Genomic DNA, 23,733 nt, shown 5'->3' on the forward strand with positions numbered 1-23,733 from the left:
CTCAGACACCAAATTTGTACCCATGAAAAATGGTGAAATTCCCCACCCAAAGTCATACATGCATTTGTGGGTGTGTATGGCACCCCCACATACACATATAAACCACCCAGACAGAGAAGGCATTGGCAATTAAAATCTGCCACAAGTTCCATTTTTTCAGGTTTAGTTGGGAGGTGTCTTTTGGTTGTGGGACTTTGTTGGTTTTTGTTGTGCAGGCTTTTAAAATTTTAAATAAAAGGGATTAAAATAAAATCCTAGATAAATAAATCAAAGGAAAATAAACTATGAAACACCTATATGAGGAACATATTAGCCTGATAGAGATGAATAAATGAACAATCTTTAGGTGACCAAAACACTGAAAACACTGAGAACAAACACAAGTTATTTGGTTTTGTCATACACTAACAAATATCTCAAATTCCTTTCACCCCCATGGCTATAGAAACCAAGGAGCTGGGAGGGAGGGAGTGGTTTGAGTGAGTGGTTTATAAGCACCTGAGCTCCCCTGTGGTGGTCACCTTGGTATGTCAGCACACAGAAGTGCTGACACCTCAAACCCCTCTGTCCCACCGGAGCCCTGGGCTGCACAGGATTTACCCAGAGCCCCCTGAGCCCTCTGCCTTAACCCTTGTAAGGTCTCCTGCTATCCCACCGCACAGGACCTGCCTTCTTTAATGGCCTGGCTTTCCTTTTCTCCCTTCTAACGCATGGAAAGCCATTACCTGGTGTGTGTCACTTCACAGCCCGTGTCAGATATGGCCCGGGATGTGGAGGGCACAGCTTCCCGGGATGCCGCCCCCGCCGCTGCAGCTTTGTTTTCATTCTTCCCAGGTTTCTGATGAGCAAGCTGCCTGTGGCACTCAGCAAGGCCTGGGGCTCTGTCCACACTCTGTGCTTTAGCAGGAGCATTTTGGTTGCCTGCACGATCTTGATGTAGGAAGGGAAGACCGTTGTGTTGAGTCACGGCTTTGACATCGATGTCCTTTTGCTGTGGACAGCTCTTAGAGCTCTGTGTTTTGCCAGCACCTTCTGCCCCTTGCTGCTGTGCTGTCCTGTCTTTAAGCTGGGGTTTGGAGTCAGCTTTGTGGGCTACAGCACTGGAAGTGTTCACCTTCTCACATGCTCCCTTGTTTTCATCCAGCTTTTTCACGCTTTTTGTCTCTGAATAAAATAATCCATTAATAAACTATCCTTGGCAAAAGTCATGGCAAAACAGAGGAGGAATAAAGTAACAAACCTCTCAAAATAACCTACAGAGTTACACCTGAAAAGATAGCAAGAATTCCCCAGAAAGTTTAAAACCCTTACACCATCAGGCTCGAGATACTCCTGGTGCTCATGGCTTAAAACCAGTGATTCACCTGCTCTGGTGCCTTTCCAGCAGTGCCACAGATTGGACATGGATTCCTTAAAGCAAACAAAAAACCTGCAAGGCTCAAGTTCATCACATCTAAAATCTGAAATCACTGTGGGCAAACATAACAGGTAGTTTAAGGCACTGCAGATCCTGCAGGCCCCTCCTGATCCACACCCTTCTCCCCAGTTAGGGGGGTAGGGACACACCCAGCAGGACTCCAAGGGACACCGAGGCACAGGACAGAGCCCACTTGCAGTTTGCACAAAAGGATTAAAAGGTTCTTCATCGCCTTCCCATGACAATGGCTGTGATTATTAACGTTCAGCATGCCCAGACCACCAGCAACCAAGGCTTGCTCACAACTCTGTGTAGCTTTTGGGTCAGAATTGTGACCATTGCTTTGTTTTTGTCACTTCCAAAGCGACAAAGCTAAAAAGGGGACTGCCCATAAGGCAAAGGATTCACTGACAATTTGTGAAGACAGCAGCATGACAGGGCCTGCTCAACATCACGTTCACCCCTGCTGCAGCTCCACGGGCACTGACAGGGGATGCAACAGGGCAGTGCCCTGACAGATGCACCCTAAATAGGAACCTGGCCCTGACACACCAGTGAAACTTGCTGATCAAAAAAAGATATTCCAGTGTCAACACATCCCTTTTTCAGAGAGGGGGAAGAGGGAGGGCTGCTTCAGAGGTATTAATGGAAAAGAATTTATTTGGTTTGCTATGTGAGAGGGTCACTATCTTCACAGTATTTCCAAACAAGCTCTGCTCTCTGAATTCAGCTCACTGAAACCCAATTCAAAAAACCCAGCTCTTCAGCTATACAAAAGTGCTCCTTTTAATTTCTGTATCTTCTAGCTTTTTGTGGTGTTTGATCCTGGGGATAAATCATTGTGTGAAGGTGGTGAGAACAATTCTATTCTGCCAGTACTGAGGGGCAAAGTTACTCAGTTACATCTGAGTAATTCAGGTAGTGGGAAATAGCAGGCTATTAATTTCCAGTTTGTCTGCTGCACATTCTGGAGTCAAAGCTTGCAGCATGCCTGGAGTGATACATACCTTCCAGAGGCTTCTTGCTTTCAGTCTGGGTTCCTCTGTTACTAAGCACATGCTTAGGTTTTGCACCACTCTCCTCAGATTTATCTTTGGCCTAAAAATGACAGGGGAACACAGAAATTACAGTTACAGCCAAGAGTGTCTATTTCCCACTAGGTTCCTGCAACTATGTAGGCATTCAGACTCTGAAAAATGGACAGTTACACCTCTTCTGAACTAGTCAGTGCTGTGTTTACTTCCTTCCTCCAGTCTCTCCCTGCCTTTGCAGGCAGGCATCCTTTTAAAACAACATAACAAATTAAAACATTAGCTCACTGCTTTCCAAAATTTTCACTATCAGGGTTTTTGCTTCCTGTTATCTTTACTCACACATTGATTAAAAAGTATGACATGTGAAACATGAGACAGTAGAAAAAGAAATGATGCTGTATTTCTTTTGGCTGGTGACAGAATGAAAAGTAATGTTTCTGAATATATTTGTCAAAGCATATTTGCCTCAAGGTACCTAAAAATTCATTACTTGACCTGATAAGAGGTAATATCAAAAAAGAACCTCTAGTTTTAGATCAACTCTTGTGTATGTACTTGACATTTCACATGTCACCTTTAGAATGATTAAAAACAGCAGTTTTATCTTTAAGCAGTGGTTTTCCCCCAATTAATTTGAGAGGAGGGATATTTTGTAACAGGACCACTAAAGACTTCACACAGCAGTACATGTGAAATCAGATTACAACTGACTTCTGTGTAGCAAAAAGCATTATACAAAATTAGGGAAAGGCATAATATTTCCTGTGGTTGACATACAGTTAAAAATCTAGTGATGATCTAGCATCCTATCCTGATCTGTACAAGCAAATAAGCAACACAAAGTATTTCTGCAGGTAACTGATTACAGCTGCACATCAGCCCTTCACCTGTTAGTAAAAGCAGTTAAGGACTTCATGCACCAACTCTACAGACTGAACAGAGCCTCCCCACCTCCCCATTCAAAAAAACCAAAACACCCACAGAATAAAAGTAGGAAAAAATCATTACCCTTTTTATTACAGCTCTAAGCAAACCTGCAACAATGACCAGGGTGAACATTATTCTGGCACAATCCTACATGCAAAGAAAGCCTTGGGTAAGTGACAGTTTAAGGCTGGTGCGTTTGTTTTCTGGTTTTTAAGTAAGAAGTTAGAGGTTTGGAACCTAGGAAGCTCAATTCATAGTCTTTGTTGACTCCAACCCCACTAAACTTCTTCCACAAACATTCCCAAGGCATCCCTGGAATGCTGTCACAAACAGCTTCACCCAGAAATGCAAACAGGACCTCCCCACTCCCAGCCCAGCCCGTGATAAGCAGAGCCCTGGTACAAACAGCAAAGGCTGGAAAACAGGAACAAGCAGGCAGCAAGTTCTTTTTCTGTGCTCCCCCTGCAACTGTGCAGCTCTTTGGACATGTCTGTGCTGCTGTCACAGAACAGGCTGCAAAACCCAGACCCAAGTTAGCACATGGCTCAGCACAAGGTAATTGTTCACCTGCGCTGTGCTCCACGTTTCCCAGCAAGGTCACGTACACACACAGCCTCACTAACTCCAGCCTGGTTCAGATATCACTCAGCAGTCCGTGATCAAAGCACAGACTTAAGGTTTTATAACTGACCTCATGCTCCAATTTCAAAAAGTGTTTATGACCACAAACAAAAAAGGAGGACAATGATGGTCATATTGCAAAACTGGAGTTTGAGTGCTCGCCCACTACACCCTGAGTGCTCTCCAGCCAAGGCACAGGTCAGAGCCTGGGACAGAGACCTCCACCCCCTCCCAGTCCACCAGGCTGTCACCAGCAGCTCATTCCATCTCCATCTCTACCTGCCTATCCACAAAATCAAGCAAAGGACAGTATCTGTCTCCAGGCATTTTGCAGTGACCGTAATAACACAGCTCTACCCAAAACACATCAGACTTTCCCATTTCTCCAAAAACCTGCAGAACTGGAGCTGGAACTGACCTTTATCTCTATACAGATTTAAGGTTAATAACTAATGCATGATTTATTGTTCTCAACACTAATGGAAGCACTTTGTAAATTCTTCTGTCTCCTAACAGGCCAGCTCACTTGTCAGCCTCTGGCACTTAAAAAGGGAGATCAGGAGAGCACTGAAAGCTTGGAAAGGTACATTGCCATCAAGCACTGCCCTGTTCTTCTAATGGGTTAGATGTACCTCCCCATCAAAGGATTTTACAGCTTTGGTGAAAAATATTTGCATCAGATACCAATGGACACTGTCATTTGAGCTAAATTCTCCTTACTGTAATCACATCTCCACAGAGATGGAGATTTGGAATGCATAAACATATTCCAGCTCTTGCAGTTTTCCTCTCTTTGTTCCCATGGTGGAGTAGAAGCCATAGTGAAAAATGGAAACTCCCATTACCTAGAACTAATTCCAGATGCCTGTAACTGTTTAAAAACAAGGTTGATCTATTTTAAAACACCATATAAACTAATTACTGGTCTTGCCTGTTCCTCGCCCACTGTCCTCAATAATTAAGAAATGCTTGGGAACTGATGTCTGGGAACTTGCAAACACAAGAACTACTTGATTTCAGGAGTGAACGATGTCAATGGAGTCGATGAAGTCACAGCTGCATCACAAAAATGTAGCTAAAGACAGCTAAGATGTCTAAGGAGGTGTAAATCTGCCCAGCAACATGACCCTAAGTCAGCACAGGTCTCAGGAACTGGTGCTGTGTTCAGAATTTGTGAACAAACAAGGAAATAGAAGCTTCTCTCAAAAAACCCCAAAAGCTTCTAGTATGTTACTCATACTTTTCACTGGGGCCTCAATTCAGTCACTGAATTAGGTGACATTGCTGAGCTTTGAGCACTGGTAGAAGATGAATTTTCCTTTCCAGTAGCAATCTCCTTCTCACAGCCATTCCAGGACTGCCCAGCACCCTTCAGGAACCTCAGACACTGTTTTGAGCTTGCTCCCTGCCTTAAGAGCCTTGCAATTCAAAGGTCCCAGCAGTAACCTGTACCAGCAGTACAGAAAGGAAAACTCGAATTCAACATCATGCAAGAGATTGACAGGAGAGCCTAAAGCCCTGCTATGTCATAAAGTGAAATGAAAAACAGTAAAACTAAACCAACCTCCTCAAGAGGGATTTCCAGCAGACTCCCCTTCTTCCAGGGCACAATGCCTTTGAGAATGAAATCCACTACTTTAGAATTTTTTAATACTTCTCCCACAAATGTAATAACTTTATCCAGGGTATCAACCCTTTTCTCTATCTTTGCCAGCCTCTCCTTATGCTTGGAGGCATCTAGCTGGGCAGCTTTCATCAAATTCAACACTTCTGAGCACATGCTCTGGACATCAGCCTGGGCAGCGCTGTCCGGTTCCTCCAGGCCTTGCTGCACGGCATCTGTGCCATCAGGAGCTGCTGGGGACACTGTGAGCCTGTTAATGCCATCTCCCACATCAGCAACGCCTCTGTCCACTCGCTGTAGTTTGCCTGTCAGGTCTTCTTGGAAATGCAGCAGTCTGTCCATCTTTTCATTCAGGAGATACAGTTTTTTGTCCACCGTACTTAAACTGTTCACTTTTGCAGGCTGAAACCTTGTCAGGGCGTTTCCCTGTGCGAGGTCCAAGCTCCCCGCAGACATTGTGTCCAGACAGCAGGAAGTCAGACAGATTAGGCTGCCTTTGCATTAATCATAAATTAGAAAACGAGGCTCTGAAAGTTCATCTTCTTCGGCTATTCCTACCCCAGACAAGCTCACTTACTGGAGTCGCTAGAGCGTATCGTGAGATAGCTACTGCACAAAAGATTTATTTCTGTGTTATCTGTTTCTTACTGTGTGCTTTCAATGATGGAGGCAATTTGGCACCAGACTATGTTTTCTTGTGCCTCCTTGACGTCACAAAACCATTTAAAATTCTTTCTCGAGTGGCTGTTGATAGGCAAGCATCTTAACAATGGCCAATGCCTGCGCAGGCCTCTGGAGGGAGGGGGATTGTTTTCATGACCAGTTTTAGTTCTGTGATAATGAAAAGGTGCTAGAACATTTCCCTTCATTAAACAGGAAAAAAAAATAGAAGTAAACTGGCTGGCCTTGTGCTGAAGCTTGGAAGAATTCAGCTGTGTAGCACGGATGCAGAACACCCAGCATAGACACAGGGTGCTCTTTCAGTTGGCTGGCACTTGAATTTAAAAATAGAGTACAATGACAATGACCTGAAATACGTATCTAGCACCAGCATGTCTCTGTCAACTGAAACTTCTAAAATTAAATCTTTCTACCAAGTTATAAAAATGAAGCAAGTAAAAACAAAACAAAACCATAATGAAGGCACAGCAGAATTAGTTTAACTATTAGCAATTAAATTATTAAATCATAAATCTTAAAGGATTTGTTATTGACTGGTTTTCACTTCTGAATCACAGCATATTTACTATACAAATTACAGTCACTAGAGAACAGAAGAAGTCACTTCACACTGCACAGGCTCCACTGCCACAGCTCTGAATGCTTTAGAAACATTAATGAATGCACCCTTACAACAGCACACAGAAGGGGAGTCAGTTCTCTGCCACAGAGGATGAACTGTGGCATCAAGAGAGAGCAGTTTGTCTCATGGCAGATGTGACACTGTCACACAGCTGTGTCTGGTTCTCCCGGGTCCCAAAGGGGTGTAGAGCAGGGAGGAGAAACAATGGAACCACAGCAAAGCCTTTGGGATACTCAGCACCCCTCTGCCTCCAGTCCCTTCCTCATTTTTTTTAAGGGCATATGGAAAGAAAATGTCATCCCTTAAAGTGGATTTCCTATATGACATGGGACATTCTAGACATTAAAACCCTTCCCACAGAGAAGTAGCAGCATTAAAATTACCCTCTCAAGACAACATTGAATCCTTGCCACTTCTGTAAGATGCGAATTTTTATTCACCTTAAAAAAAGTGTTACATCTACCAAGGCCATCACGTAATTATAGCCAGCCTGGTGACATTTAGAGGCAAATAACCAGCTTTACCAAACACAGCCAAAGCTGTGACACTTGGATTGTTCATCACCTTCACAGAAGAGTTTGAATACCAAGCAATGACTTTAGAAGAAAACCTGGCACTTTGTGCCAAGTCACTTCTCCTGACCAAAAGGGTATTTTAAAGTCACTGGTGTTTTCCCAGTGGTCTGGGATAGAATGGTGCAAGTTTTGTGATATCCCATAAAACACAGTAAAATATATAGCTCTGTCTTGAAGGTTTAGGACATGGGCAATAAATGCCTTGCAACTCTACTATTGCAGTTAAAGAATCAAGAGTTTCTAGCCAAATGCTTCCAAAGAAGTAATTCTTTCAAGCCCACAAACATGCTTGATGACAAAGGATAAAAACAACCAACATAATTCATCAAATCAAGAGTAACTGCTGAATATTGTCCTGTTAGGAACAAGAAGAAAGTGGTAGAGTCATTAGAGTGTTGTATTTAAAGTCAGACAACTTAGAGCAGATACTTCAGCAGGGAAGCTCAGCCACAGAAAGTTATCCCCAGCTGCACACACAGAACTCAAGATGCCACCACCAGTGAGCTATTCCAGGCACAGCACAGGGCCAGGAAACAATGCAAGTCCAACCAGGAGCACAACTGGGTGTGCTTGGGGGCAAACAGGAGTCCTGCAAAACCTTGAACTGCTGCCTTAGTTATTTAACAACTGAGAGAAAAAACATGATTGCTGCCCAGTTATTATCTAGAGTTACTATTCATGTAACTGCTGATTTCATCCTCCTCACATGCAGTGGACTGTGGCAAATGCTGTGTAAAGCAAAAAGTGGGGCTTCAAAAAAAAAAAAAAATTCCATCCCTTTCTGCTCTGGATTCAGCCACATGCACTGTGTATTCCAGCCACATGGAAGAGATTTCACCACCCAACTGCTCACACAATGCACTGAGATGTCTGAAATAATGCTCTACAGAGAATTCTTGCTAAAATGTACAGCAAATATTCCTTTCTAGTGTTGTCTGAGGAACAGAGAAGATACAGCCATAACTGCCTCCTACTCTGATACAGCTGTTTTACTTATTATATTACTTACATCAAACTGTGCCTCCATAAACAACTGCAAAATTACAGATGGGACGAAGGACAGAGAAGGAACCTCATTTGGACCAAAGTAAAAGGTTTTAAATATCTGTCACAAAGTTAAGGTCAGCTATTCTTTATTCTTTCCATTTTCTCCTCCACTCTCTCCCCTTTTGTACTGCTGGCAAACACACAACCAGAAAAAAATGGCTCTGGCAAGTCTAACAGTTTGTCTTGCCTTCAGGATGATAATATGCTCAAATACTGGCAAAAACCCTTTTATTCCTTTTGCTTTGAATTACAAAAGCAGGCAATTGTTGTTCAGAACATTGATTCAGTGCCCAGTGTTCAGATCTTGCTTGAGCAGCCTGCAGAGAGTATTCATTTCCACTGCTAGTCCCAAGCCTTTCAATAGTTACCAAAAATAAGGGAAAAATCCTAAAATGCCTGACATCTCAAAAAAGCACAGCTGTTGTGACAAGTGCCACAGCTTATCAAGGTCACTTGTGCTTTGTGAGGAGCTGTTGCTTACAAGGACATTTTGCACTTCGATACCACAACACAGGGTGCTTCATCTTCAGTCCCCAAATTTACAGAGTGCTGTATGAACAGCAAACACCAGGGAATGCTGCAGCACTCCTGCAGAGAGCACAGTTATGTTCAGCCACCCCTGCTGGCATTGCCAAAACTGCTGACCCACAGGACTCCATCACTGTCTGCACGTAACTTGAACAAAGCTTCTGACAACAATTGGTCTCCAATGTCTTGCAGGTAACAAAAAATGAGCGCTGGGATCTGGAGTGTGCAGGCAACTGCCTTGATTCCATTGTCTGCTGGACTGAAATGAACTTTTCTGATCCCTTTAAAACACCTCCAAGGTATCAGATATCTCAGGAATGCAGAGAAAAGGAACACACATGCTGGAGAAACACAATTGCAAGTGACCTTGAACCAATGATGCCAAAGAGACTTCTATTCTCAAGGGGGAGAAGAGTTTATTCCTCTTTGGCTCACACCTCTCACACACACTCCCAGCTGTGAGAGAGAGATGCCAGAAAACAAGAGAAAAATTGAGATTCAACACAGAAAACCTATCATATGGCAGTTTAGTTACAATTCCTCCTTGCTAGGTCTGACCCAAAGGAATGAAAAAATCCTCAAAGATGGAGTGAATAGAAAACAAAACAGAAAAAAAATCTCCACCATGTACTGAGTGACAGCCGAGACTGATACCCCAAATGAGAAATGTCACAGAGGTTAAAACCAGCTGCTCAAACAGATCATCTCATTAGATTGTTGCATTGCTTCCAACAACATTATAAAACTGGAGATGGCTGACAATACATAAGAAAATGAAAAAATAACTTTTTATATGGCCTATAAAAAGCCAAAGCTTAATACAGAACTTAAAGGCTTTGGGAAAAGTTTGCAGCTCAATAGAGTTCCAAAGAGATGGAGAATGCAATGTGGCAAAACATCAGGAGATTACAAAAGGAAAAACCAAAGCCAATAAGCACAAAGCAGCCTGGCTACAGCTGATAAACACTGCTGAGGCAAAATAAAAAAAAGAAAAAAAAAAAGTAAATTTTTACAAATATCTTTTACATATTTAGAAACCAGATGTCACCTTTTTCAAGTTATAATGAAAATCTACTTAATCTACATCTAATTGCTGCAGCTCATTAACATACATTTCCTACTTCTGTCTCCAGCAAATGAAAGGGTAACTGAACCTTTTTAGGGCATCTAAATTTTTGAAATACTAAACCTAGTTTCTCATGAACAGCACAAAAGGTAAATGTATTATATCCACAGGGTAATGCTGCAGCAACAGACCAATTCTAACAACAGCAAGCACAAAGGAGGCACTGGCTCTAAATTCAGAGGAATAACTTCCAAAGGCAAGATATGCCATACAGCCTGGATAAATCCATCTAGTCCCATGGCTGGCTTTCCTGTTGGGACCAGCCCACCCTGGGAACTGGACCACACCTGCTTTAGAAGGCCAAGAACCCCACACTTAATGAATGCATCACTCACGCCTGTTGGTTGAAATCCACCTGCTCAGTAGAAGGACCAGTGGCCCACTGTTGGCATCCCCAGGTGACCCTGGCAAGAACAACTCAATATTGCCTCTGTCACAACATGACTGGTGCCAGGTACTCCCAACAATCACTATGGAAACCTGGGGTTTCTGTGTCTTTAATGAGAGAAGACTGCTAACACACTGAATTAGGAAACACCCTTGCAAGTCCTCACTTCCTTGCCCACTTCCATTTCATTATTTTCCAGACAACTGAATCCAAGGATGTCTCCAGGCAGCAGCAGAGCTAGGGATAGGTTACTGAACCTGATATCCTGTGCACCATTGTAATGCATCTCAGTCAGGCAGCTGACAGCAGAGAGCTGAACAGATCAATTATGACATTTCATTTACATCAAAGTGATGAGATTTCTAGATAACACTGTTTGCCATTTGCCCACAGCCTTCCACCAGGTTACTCTGCCTCTCAGGATGCCAACAGGGCACCTGCTGTCTATCCACATTCACTCACTTGACCCCAGAGCTTATTCCTCACCACCAAGTCTGTTACTCACAGAAACTACATTAGAAAGCTCATTATTTGGAATTTTCATCCTTTCAATTTAATTTATTTTTAAGCAGCTATTAAACTATGGAGCAGAAGAGTGGTAATTGAGAATGTTTCCCCAGTGTGGTGGTAAGGATTCACCCTCCCACTCCTCCACACCCTCCAACAAAGACCTCTCCTCTGGAAACTGAACAAAAAAGTCATGCTCCTGCTTCCCCTGAACTTCAGTGGTTTTATATCTAATGCAGTCAGCTCCTCATAAAGCCTGCTGATTTTCAGGGTCAGCCACAAAAGCTTCCCTCAGATTCAAGAAGTCTCTCACTTACAAGATGCTCTCAGTACTATTGGGAGCTCAGCAGAGAGCCCTGAGGCCCACTTGACACCTGCCAAAAGCTCGTGTCAATGCAGTTTGCTCAGGTACAATTCTGTGTCAGTGGGGATCTGCCACAACAGGAGAGTGGCCCTGGCTCTGCAGTAATGCCAACAGGAATAAAACCAGTAAAAGCAAAGTCTCCTCACTGAAGTGATGAGATAGGGCTCCCAGGATACACACACAGGGAACAGACCTGTTGCATAAGAAAGGGTTATTTCTAGACAGTCAACTTTTCTGAAAAACAAACTTACATAATCCAGAGTTTGCTCCAAAACACATTAAAATCAGCACAATTGTTCTTGCTGACTTGAAATTTGACTGGCTTCAAATCAAATCCCTCAGAAAAGCCTCTACTTTGTCAGTAACATGCTTTTGTTTGAGAAGATGCAAATCCCCTAACTGCACTTTCTGCACTTGCTCCCTTCCCACTTCAGATCTTTTTAGCTTCAAGTCTGAAAAGATACAACAAAAATGCACACTCAGAGCTGTACTAAATTGTTAATTAGTAACCATCATTTCCAACTCCACCTTTCTCACCACCATGACTGACAATTGTAAGAATACATCATACCATTTTCTCTGATTCTCCACTTACATTCCCAAGGTTGAAAGGCAAGAACTGTCCTCCAGCCCCTTCACAGATACTGACTGAGGTATGAGCACCTCGAGCACAATTTTACATTGCAGTGGTCTAGGTCTTTGACAGGTAAAACACACAAGCACCTCAAATCATGCTGGAATTAAGAGACAGAAGTGTTCACAGGCAGCCTTGCAAGAGGCAGCCTCCAAAATCATCCAACTGCACTCCAGCATCCTTTGGCTACTGCCACACACCCTTGGAAACTCCTCCCAGGTGGAGTTTACAGAAGCAGTTCCTGCCATCATGTCAGGCCTGTGTAAGCTGGGGTCTCAGTCCCTGATTTCTTTCTCACTCCCATTCCCACCTGACAGCTCCCAGCTGGGCTACAACAAACACCAAGCACTGTGTTCACTGCTGCTTGCTAATAATGGTCTTTGCAGGAATTTAACAGTAGGGGTTTTTTTTAAGTAAGAACTCTTTGACACTGCTATTTCTCACTAAAACCCAAAAAAACCCCCCATGTTAACAAAATTTTAGATCAAGTAAATACTTATCCGCCCTATAATGAAGTCTGTTATGCTATATTCACCTGCTGATTTAGATCTCTGGTATTTTGCTTTGACATCATTCACAAATACAGGAATAACCATCAGTTCAGGCTTAATAACCATCAATCTCGACACAAACTGCCTTGAAAAAGATTCAGAATAAAAGAGCTTGTGTACAAAAAGCAGTGGGTTTGCAAACTCTTCTTAGTAATCAAAGCTCACATAGAAGCCACTTGCTGTCCTTTACACAAATGTTTCAAAAAGCAGAGAAATTGCTGCATCCATCTCAGCTGTGAAAAACATCTCCAGCTAAACTTAGAACGGTTTTTATCAGGTTGGAAGAAGTATACAGAAAACAAACAAAAGAATGTGATCTACAGAAAAGCTACCCTAAAGGAACATTATACCACATGCCAGTGGAATTGCAGAAGGCAACTAACAACAGGAATCAAGTTTCTCAGAGCAGGGAATGAGAAGGCAAGTTTTTAAGTTTATCTCTCTAAAGCAGATAGCTTAGGGTGTGAATTAGAAGCCTTGAATTAGGGCTCCAGTGGTATGATTAAGCACAGAGATCCATCTTTCCATCTGGGGTTAGTATCTCAGCACAAATATCTAGTAAGAACAGAAATCCAGAGCACATTTGGTACAGCCATTTCCACTCCCCAAACAGCAAATACCCCCCAGTGCTTCCATGCAGGGCTTCTATCAGGACTCAGAAGTTTTGCTTCTGAACCACCTTGCTACCTTTAATCAGCAGCCAACAGACTCCAGAGTATTCATTTTCCTCAACCACACAGACATTTCTCTGCACTCACAGGAGGCTCCTGAATTAAAACAAATAAATCATTGATTTTGGAATTCTTCTGTTAGATCAGTGACAAATTAATCTCCAGCTGCATTGCAGAGACAGCTGTAGTGTAAACAGACACAGTGATTATCAGTGCTGGACTACAAAAACAGCCCCAAGGCCTGGCACCACAAAGCCAAAATCACTCAGAGGAAAGCAAGCAAATAACAGTGCTGATAAAAGATCCAGGATATAAATGGTTTGGATTTCATAATAGCTGATACCAGGAGTATTTGCCACTAATGGGTATAGTAGGGCAGTGCCAGCTAGAAATCCAGTAATAGTGCATCAGGACCTTTTCAGTGCAAGAAATTAGGAGAGGAGTTAAAACACGGGGCTGGATGCTGGAAAATACTGCTGTCATGTTCTGCAGAGAGGTAAGTAAATTACAGCTGGCAAGAGTCCCTGTGTAATATCCCTGAAAATGGTGAAATACAGGGGTTTCATGCTCTTGTTCCACCGCAAAAGGAGAAACAGGAAAATTCTGAGGAAGTTTGTCTAAACTGAATCAGTCCAGTGAAGAGTGGAGTCTGCACCGACCATAAAACAGATGAAAGTGCCCCAAAACAAGCTCAGTGTCCCACAGCAATGACTGGCAGCTTCCTACCTGCCTTGCCAAGACAAGCCATCCCTGCTGGCCGTGGTGACAACTGCCTCACACAGTGGATGACCCACAGCCATTTCATGGCTTGTGCCAATGTTTTCTGGCCCTACACCTGATAATTCTGCATAAAGAACAAGAAACAAGGTCAGTCAGTCATCAAATCTATAGCAAACTATTTTTTTTTATAGCAAGACAGGTCAAGGAAGATGCAAATCAAGCTGTGCTGACTCCTAAAGGGCTGCTGAGAATTAACCAGAACCCTGAAGCTTCCACACTGGGGACTTCAGCTGAAACTGGGAACAGGAACCCACCAAGAAAACATCCAGAACAGAGTTATTGATAGAAAAAATGCATTTCTTTTCAACTCTGCCCAGCCCCAGACCGTATCAGTGAATATGCAGTGAGAGTGCTGGAAGGACTCAGGGAAGCATTCAGGACCTGAAATCAGAAGTATGCCTAAGATAGGTGAGCCAGAAAGCACATGGGCTGCTCAAGTCTGAACAACAAAACAAGGACACAAATGAGAGAGTGAAAGGTGAGCCACAAATATAGAAGACAACAGCAGGAGGACCTGTTAGCTCCTGCTATCTCAATTCAGCCATGGAGAAGGTGAAAACAAACCTGGTTTGTAATGTCACAGACTATATATAGTTTACTGCTTTAGTTTCTGGGATATGAACTGTCTGAAAGGATACTCAATAGAGTATATTTAGACTGCAGACCACTATGGTGCAAAATTTAAATTGAAGCACATGACATCTTCCTCTTGAGTTCCCACAAAGCCTGGGGAGACAGTGTTAACAACTGAGATGCTCAGAAATTTGTCAATCATGTATTTTTCTAGAAATCTAAATCGTTCAGAATGGTTTACCAATTCCATTCATTTCTTTCAGTCTGCCTGTCTCTGTGAGCTCTCCACAGCACTGTGCACACAGCCTGCCAAGAACCTGGACCTCAGGAGGGCTGTTTGGACCCTGCAGTACATGGACTGTCCAGAGCCTGGATCCCAGAGCTGCTGTACTGAGGAGAGAGAAGAGTGACTCCCAGGTAAGCAGGAGCCTGAACTGCAGTGCCAAGAGCTGATCTCCACCAACAGCTCTGCAGTCTCAGCATCAACTCCACAAAACAGGAGACAACTGTTTAAAGAAATTAAAGGTAATTGTTGGGCAGTGCAAGAACATGAAGCTTAGGATGTGAACCAACAGCACCTGAGGAGTTCCAAGTAACTCTACACAAGACGCAGAAAAACACCTCTGAGCAGCAAAAGCAGCAAGATGTTAGCCCTGCAGAAAAACCCCACAGAGACACATAACCCCAATCACAAACATGAATGAGGAGAGGAGCAGAGCATCGAGATTAACTTATGGGAATGACTAGGTGACTTCAAATATCTCACTAAGTGGCTGTGTCCTAAAAGAGAATAAAAAATAAATCAGGTCCAGCGAATCAGAAAAAAGACAGCAGCACCACTAAGGTTAAAAGGATTAATGTAGGTGAACATCAAAGCTGTTCAGCTCCAGAAAGGAAAAGGCTGAAGGACGTATGGGTGCCTTGATCTTCAGGCACATGTTAGAGCTCTCCTGTCACTGCCTCTCCTAAGAGTCCAATTAATTTCAGAGAAAAAAAAATGCCTCATCTTATTGCTTGAGCACCAACTCCCCCCTCCACTGTACCTCTGAGCAATAACAGATTTTCAGTCAATCTGTAAAAACATGCAGGGCACTGCTGCAGAGCTGCCTGGGGTTATGAGTCCTTCCATAGCAGCCCAGTCAGCTGAGCCAGCCCCTTGTCTGAGAGCAGCAGGCAGATGCCCAGGTACTGCACAGGAGGCTCCAGCCCACAACACACAAACAACAGATTCCCCCCTGCAACCACTGACATCAGAACTGTACACACAGCCTCCAGATCCTGCTGGGACAGGCTCAAACCTGACCTGAGGCTGACCCCGGGAAAAGAGAGCTCTCCCTAGGGTTAATATTAAACTTACACATTAGAGCAGTTCTCACCAGCTTTACTAAGAATTGCACATGTGGTCCAAGACTATTCATCCTTATGTGTTCTCTGCCAGTCCCATCCTCCAAAAGCATCCTTCCCTTTGCAATGCTCCATGAATTTGAGTACTAGCTTCGTGAACAAAACAAAGGATGATTTTCCAAGAGATAAACATAATGAGTTTGGTAAACTGGCCAGAGTGATGTAATCCAATGCGACACATCCAAAACAAAGTTGGTTTTGAGTGTTAGTGCATGGAGGACAAGAAAAACCAATAAATCAAAATAAATCTAAGATAACTTTTACCTGTGGACCTTAATGTGTTTCCAGAAGAGAAGCACCATTATCACTAATTTTACAGAAACGGAAATTGAAGTAATGAATATGAAAGAATTACTCAGTCACCCAACAGATCAATTACAGAGAAACAAGATATTCTGAATCTCATTATAGTCTTCATTGCAAAACACTAACTCTGATCTGCACAGAGCCAAGCCACAGAATGCCATGGAGACAGATAACTGCAGTACTGACTTATTTGCCCCAAGACATGACTAGTCCAAAAAACCCTGACTCATTTGTTTTTATGGTTCTGGGGCCACCTTCTGTAATCCTGAAAATATCTTTCATTTGCACTCCTTCAGAAAAAAAGCAAGAGAAAATCTTGCATATTTCAGGTTGTTTATTACCTTTAACAAAAGCTGAAAATGAACAATTTAAACACATCATTACCTCTTCAACAAGAACAACAGATGAGTAGTATATTCAAATGAATAGACCAAAACATTTTTCTGCTATGTTGCCATAAATAGACAACAAAACATGCAGTCACTGGGATATGAAATGTGTCTGGTCAACTGAGCCTATTTCTTATGTAATATATGATGAAAAAAATAATCATACTCTTGCCTATTAAATCCACTACATGTTGTTACATTAGAGGAATTTAAGACTTTGGAACAATATCCTACTTATTGAAATTAGTAAAAATTTTGTCTGTCCTTCAACTGAGCCAGAATTCTGTTTATTGCTGTTGATTTAGTTCATTTACTCCATTGGCTCTGTAAAAAACAAAGATGATTATGAATACAAGCTCTTTAAGAAAAGCCATTACAGCTATTGTTGAACAAAATACATGAGGAAATCCCTTCTTCAAAATTTTGAAAGAGAACAGTTTCAAAATACCCACAACAATCTGATCCATTCTAATTAAAACGCAACTCCTACAATTATTTTTTTTTAATTTTTTGAACATTATTATATGCCCATGGAATTATTTTTGAAGTTGCTTAAGTACATTTTCTGCTACTGGTCTTTTCAGCAGCTCAAAAAGCAGGTAAATGCAAACAGGCTGCTGAAAACAAATACTTTTTCTAGACTTTCTGCCATGGTAGCAACTGAAACTGAACCTCACAGGCAGCTGCTTAAAACCCAGTGGGTTTTAATGAGTAGCTTACAAAGGCAGAAAAGCAGATTCCCATCCTCCCTTCCAGCAGCGGCGTGTCCACGGCTCTCTGCGCTTACAGGGTCCGTGCTCTGTCCATCAGGGCTCCAGCTCTGGGGAGAGCTCTCTTTTGCTCTGCTCCTCAGACCTGTGCACTGAGGGGTTCTGATCTCACAGCTTTCCAGCACGACCCCAGAGCACCCTTTGAGGCACCGAGTGCCACTGCTCAAGGTGATTGCACTGCTTTTACCACAGGTCAGACGGGCTCATGCAGAACTTGGCTGCTCATTAAATCACCTCAGGGTCAGCCTGCCCGACAGAGTAACTGTATAAAACTCACACACATATGGCAAGCAAAGCAAAAAGCACTAACAACCAGCCTCCACATAACTTGAATGTCAGTGTGCCATCCTATACAACAAACATTCCAGCCAGAATAAAAGTTTGAATGTGCCAAGGCTCCCGTGAAAACTAAATTAGTTTACAAAGGCTAAGCTTGCAGTCATCATTTCAGAAACACCTCCTTGAGGCTGGCAGGTGTTTAGCAAGCCAACAGGCTGCACAACCTGGCCAAGAATGTCAGACACACACAGCATGTTACAAAAGGCACAGAAACCAATTCTGTGCCATCCAGAAAGTTTTCAGTTTTAAACCAGGCTCACAATAAAGCACTCAGGAGTCCCTTACCGTAAATCTCTTTATGTAATCTGAAACACAAAATCCTCCCATGCTCAAACGTAGGGATCTGTGCAGGGCAGATTCTTGATATAAAGTTCCCATTCTGTTTGTCTTGTCTGGTGGTCACCCTGCTAGCCTGCAGCCTTTCACTGAATAAAGCTGCACAGCCTCCCTGGACCTTGCTAGAATTCTGCTTGTGTGATAAACCAGGCATTTCATCTTATCTGACACTACACCAGGCATTTCAGTCATTTCACTGCCTTATCATAGTACTAAGTTCTATCCATATCCCAGCAGTTCACTTCCTGAATCACTGATAACAGATACTCCAGGGCACAGAAACAATACAAGATGACAGCCAGACCTCTGGAGTCACTGAGCACTCCCTTCTCTGCATTTCTTTGTTCCTTCGTTTATTTTAATCCAATTTTACTTTGCTTGAGCTGTAACTTAAGGACAGCACGTTGGCTTCAGCCAAGCAGTGACAAGACTGTAATTCATCCAAGTGCTATTCTATTTTTCAGTGACACTGATAACTGCTGCAGGATATTGGCTTCAACACCACATGAATGTAACTCATGTGGGAATTTCTTGCATGTCCAATTTCTTAAGCACAGGAATAGAGGGAACAATGAATGGACTCAAAATGACCATTCAGGTGGCTTCATCCTCCATCAGAATTCACACACCTATTATGCCTTAAGCACTGTTTCTACATCTGATGCTATGCACACAGAGCCACTCCCTTCAGTCTCCAAACACCTCACTTACTTGCACAAGTGTATGTTGCCATGAAGTCCATGTAGGCATATTTGTGAACCCCCTAGATCTAGGATCTTTAATTTCTACCTACACAGTCAAATATGCAGCCACAACACACCCAAATGATGTTCCTCATGCACTTGGCTCCCAGCTAATGAATTCCTTTTTATTTTGCCCTGTCTAGGATACACAATTTTTAACAGAGTTCTTACCTGTAAGTTTGTGTCCATAGAGGACAAATACACAAACAGAATAGATATCAAGATGCTGGATGACCTAAAAAGGAAATTAGTTCTAGAGAAGTAGAAGCAAATCTGCTTTCAGTTTTAATGTTTGCTTTCCTCTTTGACTCAGCCAACAAGCTGTAATAGAATTATCTCTGATTACAAGCTGCAAGTGATCTAGCATTAAGATGAATCCATCAGGCATGGGCACACAAATGACAGCCTCTCACTGCCTTTGAGCAGGTGGACAAGCACCTCAGGCAGCAAGGGCAGGGCCTGGCATGAGCCACATCTTCACTGCTTCAGTCCCAACAGGAGTGTGCTCCACCACAGCACGGGTGCACAGGCACCCTGCCCTGAAACAATCAGGTGAGTGATGGAGATAAGATACTGTACCTTTAGCATTATGATCTAAGAGATGTCAGCTCCAGACGTGGGGGTACAGAGCTGGCTGCCCCTCTCACAGCAAAAACAAGTGGTGTGTTTCCAGCTGGGTTTGTACAGCAAAATAACAAATATGCTGTTAAAAAACAAAATGAAACCAACTTAAGTACACAGACAAAACCAGAATCAGGTGAGTGAGGAACTCTTGCAGGGCAAAAGCCAGGGAGGAGATGGCCATGCTTGCTTTAGTGCCTGACAGGGAATGTTTTTCAGGCTATTTAACATACAAGTACAGAACAGGGGTTGCCTGGGGTGACTTGAGCACAGCTCTAGAGATGTTAGTAATATAACATCCTGCTAAAGGGACATAGGCAACCTGAGGCTGCCTCAGATGCTGGACTTAAACCTCCAGAGATGAGACCAGTCTCAAATGCCAGACCCCTGTGTAATTCCTAACTCAATCTCTGTGCCTTGGCTTTTCCACCTGTAAAACAGAGTTAAACCTTTCCTAGTCCACAGAATATTTTCAGAGCTTTAAGATCTATTATTGCCATTCTGCCCTTTTAAAGGGCAGGAGTAAACCATAAACTCTAGGTCAAAACTGCCCCAAGATGCAGTGGCACAGGAATACTGGTGTCCTCTGAGCTGAAAGCCCTGCCGAGCCATTCCACATGGACAGGGCAGCGATGCTGCTGTGGTGGCAGCACCTCCAGCAGCATTCCTGGCACTGGGAACAGCACCCAGCCCCTCTCAGAGGAACAGGAGACCATCCCCATGGGCACCAAGCTCTTGGACATGGCCTTCAGCTTTTTTACTACCGTGTAACTGATTGTGGGAATTAAAGACCCCCATTCCAGTACCTAAGGAAAGAACAAATATTAGAACTGCTCAAGAGGTGCAGGGCTTAACAATGACCTTCGACCCAAGGGAAGAAAAGAAGTATTTTTATATATTTGTGACTTCTTCCAATAGCACAAATAACCATGCAGTTACTCTAGATTTAGTAAAGAGACACTATTACTTCATGTGGCAGCAGAGGCATGTACAGCATGCAAGCACTGTGCCACAGGGGAAAGCTTGCATGACAAAGAGAATCCTTTAGAAACTTTGGCAAGAGCTCTGGAATGAGCAATGCTCAGCCTGCAACCTTCCATTAGCAGATCTAAATACAGAACCATAGTGTAAAACAACACCTTCCTGCAGTATTTGCATTAATTAATATTAAGAATTAAATTATTATGATGAGTTTCACTGACTGCTTTTTTTCCATTTAGGTTCTGAAAAATAATTAATTTGGAGCTTGTCTCTCCCTCAGTTTAATTTCCAGTCTCACAATGTCAGTTGTGGACTGTGTGATTCTGTGAGTATTAAAAGGCAACAATTTAGTAGCAACTATATAACTTTCAATCCCAACAAGGAAATACTCCACTTTTCACAAAGTTAAATATATTTCTGTGACAATGGACACAGAACTATGTTACCTTTGGTACCTGGGTAAAGTCTAATGGATTTTGCGTATCAGGAAATACACATCTTGGTGCCTTGCCCTTGAGCTGGAGGCAAGGAAAGTGATCACTTTGAGTACAGGCTTTGTAGGTGTCACAAGCCACCATTTACTTATAGAATAAATGCAGAACTTCAAAACTCATGCACATAACATCCAACAAATGAAACCGAGATCAAGGTTAGTACTTCAACTTTTGGAGGAACTCTTCAAATCTGCTGTACTTACACCCCAGAACTCCTCTCTCAAACTACAGAAGTCAGCAGCACATCAGTGCATTTGGAGCACAGACCAAGACAAGGAAGAGATAAAGAGGTTTATTATAACTGGCTTCTCCAGCCAGCTGCTGACAGATTTGCCAATTCCTGTCTTAACCACAGAGTAAAATGAAGGGGCTCAGCATTTTTGAGGCGACCTCTCTCATCTCCCAGCATCAGCCTCTGTGAATTAGGAGGAGGTGCACTGGCCCACAAACATCTCATTTGCAGGGAATTTATGATCTGAACAACATTACTCAGATCAAATGGTTAATAAAAAGTACCTTCTTTCCTGAAAATGAGGGGAAGCTTTAGTCACTTGGCACATTTCTTTTGCACACACTTAAGAGTTATGAAATCACTTAAGTATTTGGAGAACCTTTTTGTCATTAATAATCAGGGGCAGGGAGCTTCTAACACTGCTGTCACCCAGTCTAAGCCACCAGGACTATGCCCTAAACCTGAAGCTTCCCAGCTCTCTTCCACAGGCACTTCCAAGCTGCACTGCTAACTTAACTTACCCTTCCATTACGCTTCCATCCACACCACGGGCTGGAGCTGAAAGCCAGCACAGGAGTGTCCCCAGGGAAAGGCACACACAATCAGCAGGCAGGGTACTGACACCAGAAATGTTCAGGTGCCCTTCTGTCTCTGATCAGGACAAGTATTCAGGAGCCTGTGAAGACTTTGACTGATGAGGCATTTTCTAAGAGCAGTCAATTCCTGGTTGTCTCTGTGCCAGTATCAGCTCATTGCTAGAGCTGCTCCACTCACAATGGATTAGTATTAAAGGACAGGTCTGCAACCCTCCCCACCTCATTAATATTCATTTTAGATTTTAAATTCCAGTTACACAAGGACTCATGCCCAAGCCTTGATGCCTCATAAATTATATTCCATTTTTAAACCTGCAGCATTCACTCTCATTGTTTCAGAAGGAAAACACTAGCAGAGACAGCTTTAGGCAAGCTGCTTTTGTTGAAAAGAATACTATCTAAAGCCCTGCTTTAACTTCATTAGCCCACAAAGATTTGTACTACAACGAATCCTGCCTGCAAAGCACAAATACAACTGCCAGCAAATTTTAATTCTGTCAATATTCTGCTTTTGTTCCAGCTGCCAAAGCAAGTGCATATAATGTCTGCAGCTGAATAAACTCACAAAAGGCAACTTACCAAGGGAAGATTTGAAAATAACAACCACCATAAAGAAATCAAATTAAGAGACAAAGTGACTCTATATGTACTTTGTCTCCTGGCAAACATGGGTGGGTGATGTGGATGATTTTGCATTTAGAGCTACCACATTAGACAGCAAACCTGGCTTTGATGGTCAGAAGAAAGGAGAAGAGACTGAAGCCTTCTCTGTAAGGATGGGGGCCAATTTTTGGGTAGCAGTCTCCTCCTTCTGTGAAACCCCAAGCCTTGTTACACAGGACATCCTTCTAGTCTCCACTACTGAAGGAATTAACAGCAAAAGGAAAAAGAAACTTTGCTCATTTTACCTTTAAAGAAGGTCAAAGTTGCTGTAGCACAGATTTCAAGTTCAACAGCCTGTTAGTTTAAAACATGGAGAGGTAACTGGAAACAAAAAGTATTTGACATCATTCTTCTACCTGCCTTCTAAAAAGCCTTCAGCAGGGAGAGGAGCAGACCAGGCTCGTTTCCCAGCCCAGGATGAGTAGGCTGTCACTTGCAAGGGATGAGAGACTTTTATCAAGCTCTTCTTCTGCAGATGCACTATCCTGTCATTTTTATAAAGAATTAACACATATCCTCTTGTCCACTCCAAGGCAGCCACAGAGGTGGTAATTACAGCCTCTCATTGAATGGTCCAGGAGGAGACATCATTTAAGTAAGTAAGCCCCATAAAGTACACATGAAGCACATGAATATACATGTGGAAATCAGAATTATAGAATCCTCTAGACTGAGTATCAAATTCAAAGGCAAATATTTTAGCTGGACTTTAACTCTGGAAGCCTGGATTGATGACTTTCTTCCCCTATCTTTTAAATCACTGTCCCCTAACCAGGTTCATTCCAGCCCTCAAAAACCTTCTTCACAAGATGCTTCCCCATTTTGACTCAGCTCTGAAAAGCAAGGATTAACACTCTTGATCCCACTCCAGTGGTGGTGGATCTTGTTCACCTTCCATATGATGTCTGAATCTATTGCCCACACAAAAGCCCAGTAAACCCATAATTAAGGGTACAGATGGGGAAGACCAAGCACAGGAACAAAAGAACACAGCCTCTGGAGAATTCCCTTTTCCAACCACTTAATTTCTAGGTGAAAAGGAACTGCTCAACTCTGGGAGCAGCTGGAATAGCAGTATCCTTACTCCTGTGCTAGTGCAGCACCTCTCCAGTCACTCTCCCTGCTCTCCAATCTGCCCTGCTCCTCCTTCCAGCTCCCAAAGGCTGAAGCACTGCACTGCTTCCTGCAG

The 23,733-nt window shown here is 42.9% G+C and overlaps 1 protein-coding gene across 7 annotated transcripts in view; it reads right to left on the bottom strand.

The window, feature by feature from the left end:
• MYLK3 (myosin light chain kinase 3) overlaps window positions 1-19,653 on the bottom strand; it is a 33,178-nt gene extending 13,525 nt beyond the window's left edge. For 2 of the 7 annotated variants that reach the window (XM_041400569.1, XM_041400568.1), the window contains exons 1-3: window positions 5,564-6,237; window positions 2,425-2,515; window positions 726-1,164 (exon numbers count right to left, since the gene is read on the bottom strand). In XM_041400569.1, coding sequence (XP_041256503.1) covers window positions 726-1,164; window positions 2,425-2,515; window positions 5,564-6,079 — 1,046 coding nt within the window. In that variant the 5' untranslated portion in view covers window positions 6,080-6,237. Of the gene's footprint in view, window positions 1-725; window positions 1,165-2,424; window positions 2,516-3,459; window positions 3,526-5,563; window positions 6,238-17,489; window positions 17,692-18,163; window positions 18,291-19,536 lie in introns of those variants that run through there. The other 5 variants (XM_041400575.1, XM_041400571.1, XM_041400570.1 and 2 more) reach the window with 5 other exon arrangements.
• Window positions 19,654-23,733: the final 4,080 nt, after the last annotated feature.

The sequence above is a fragment of the Onychostruthus taczanowskii genome, unplaced genomic scaffold (assembly GCF_017590055.1).
Source record: "Onychostruthus taczanowskii isolate IOZ18803 unplaced genomic scaffold, ASM1759005v1 scaffold18, whole genome shotgun sequence".
NCBI lineage: Eukaryota > Metazoa > Chordata > Aves > Passeriformes > Passeridae > Onychostruthus > Onychostruthus taczanowskii.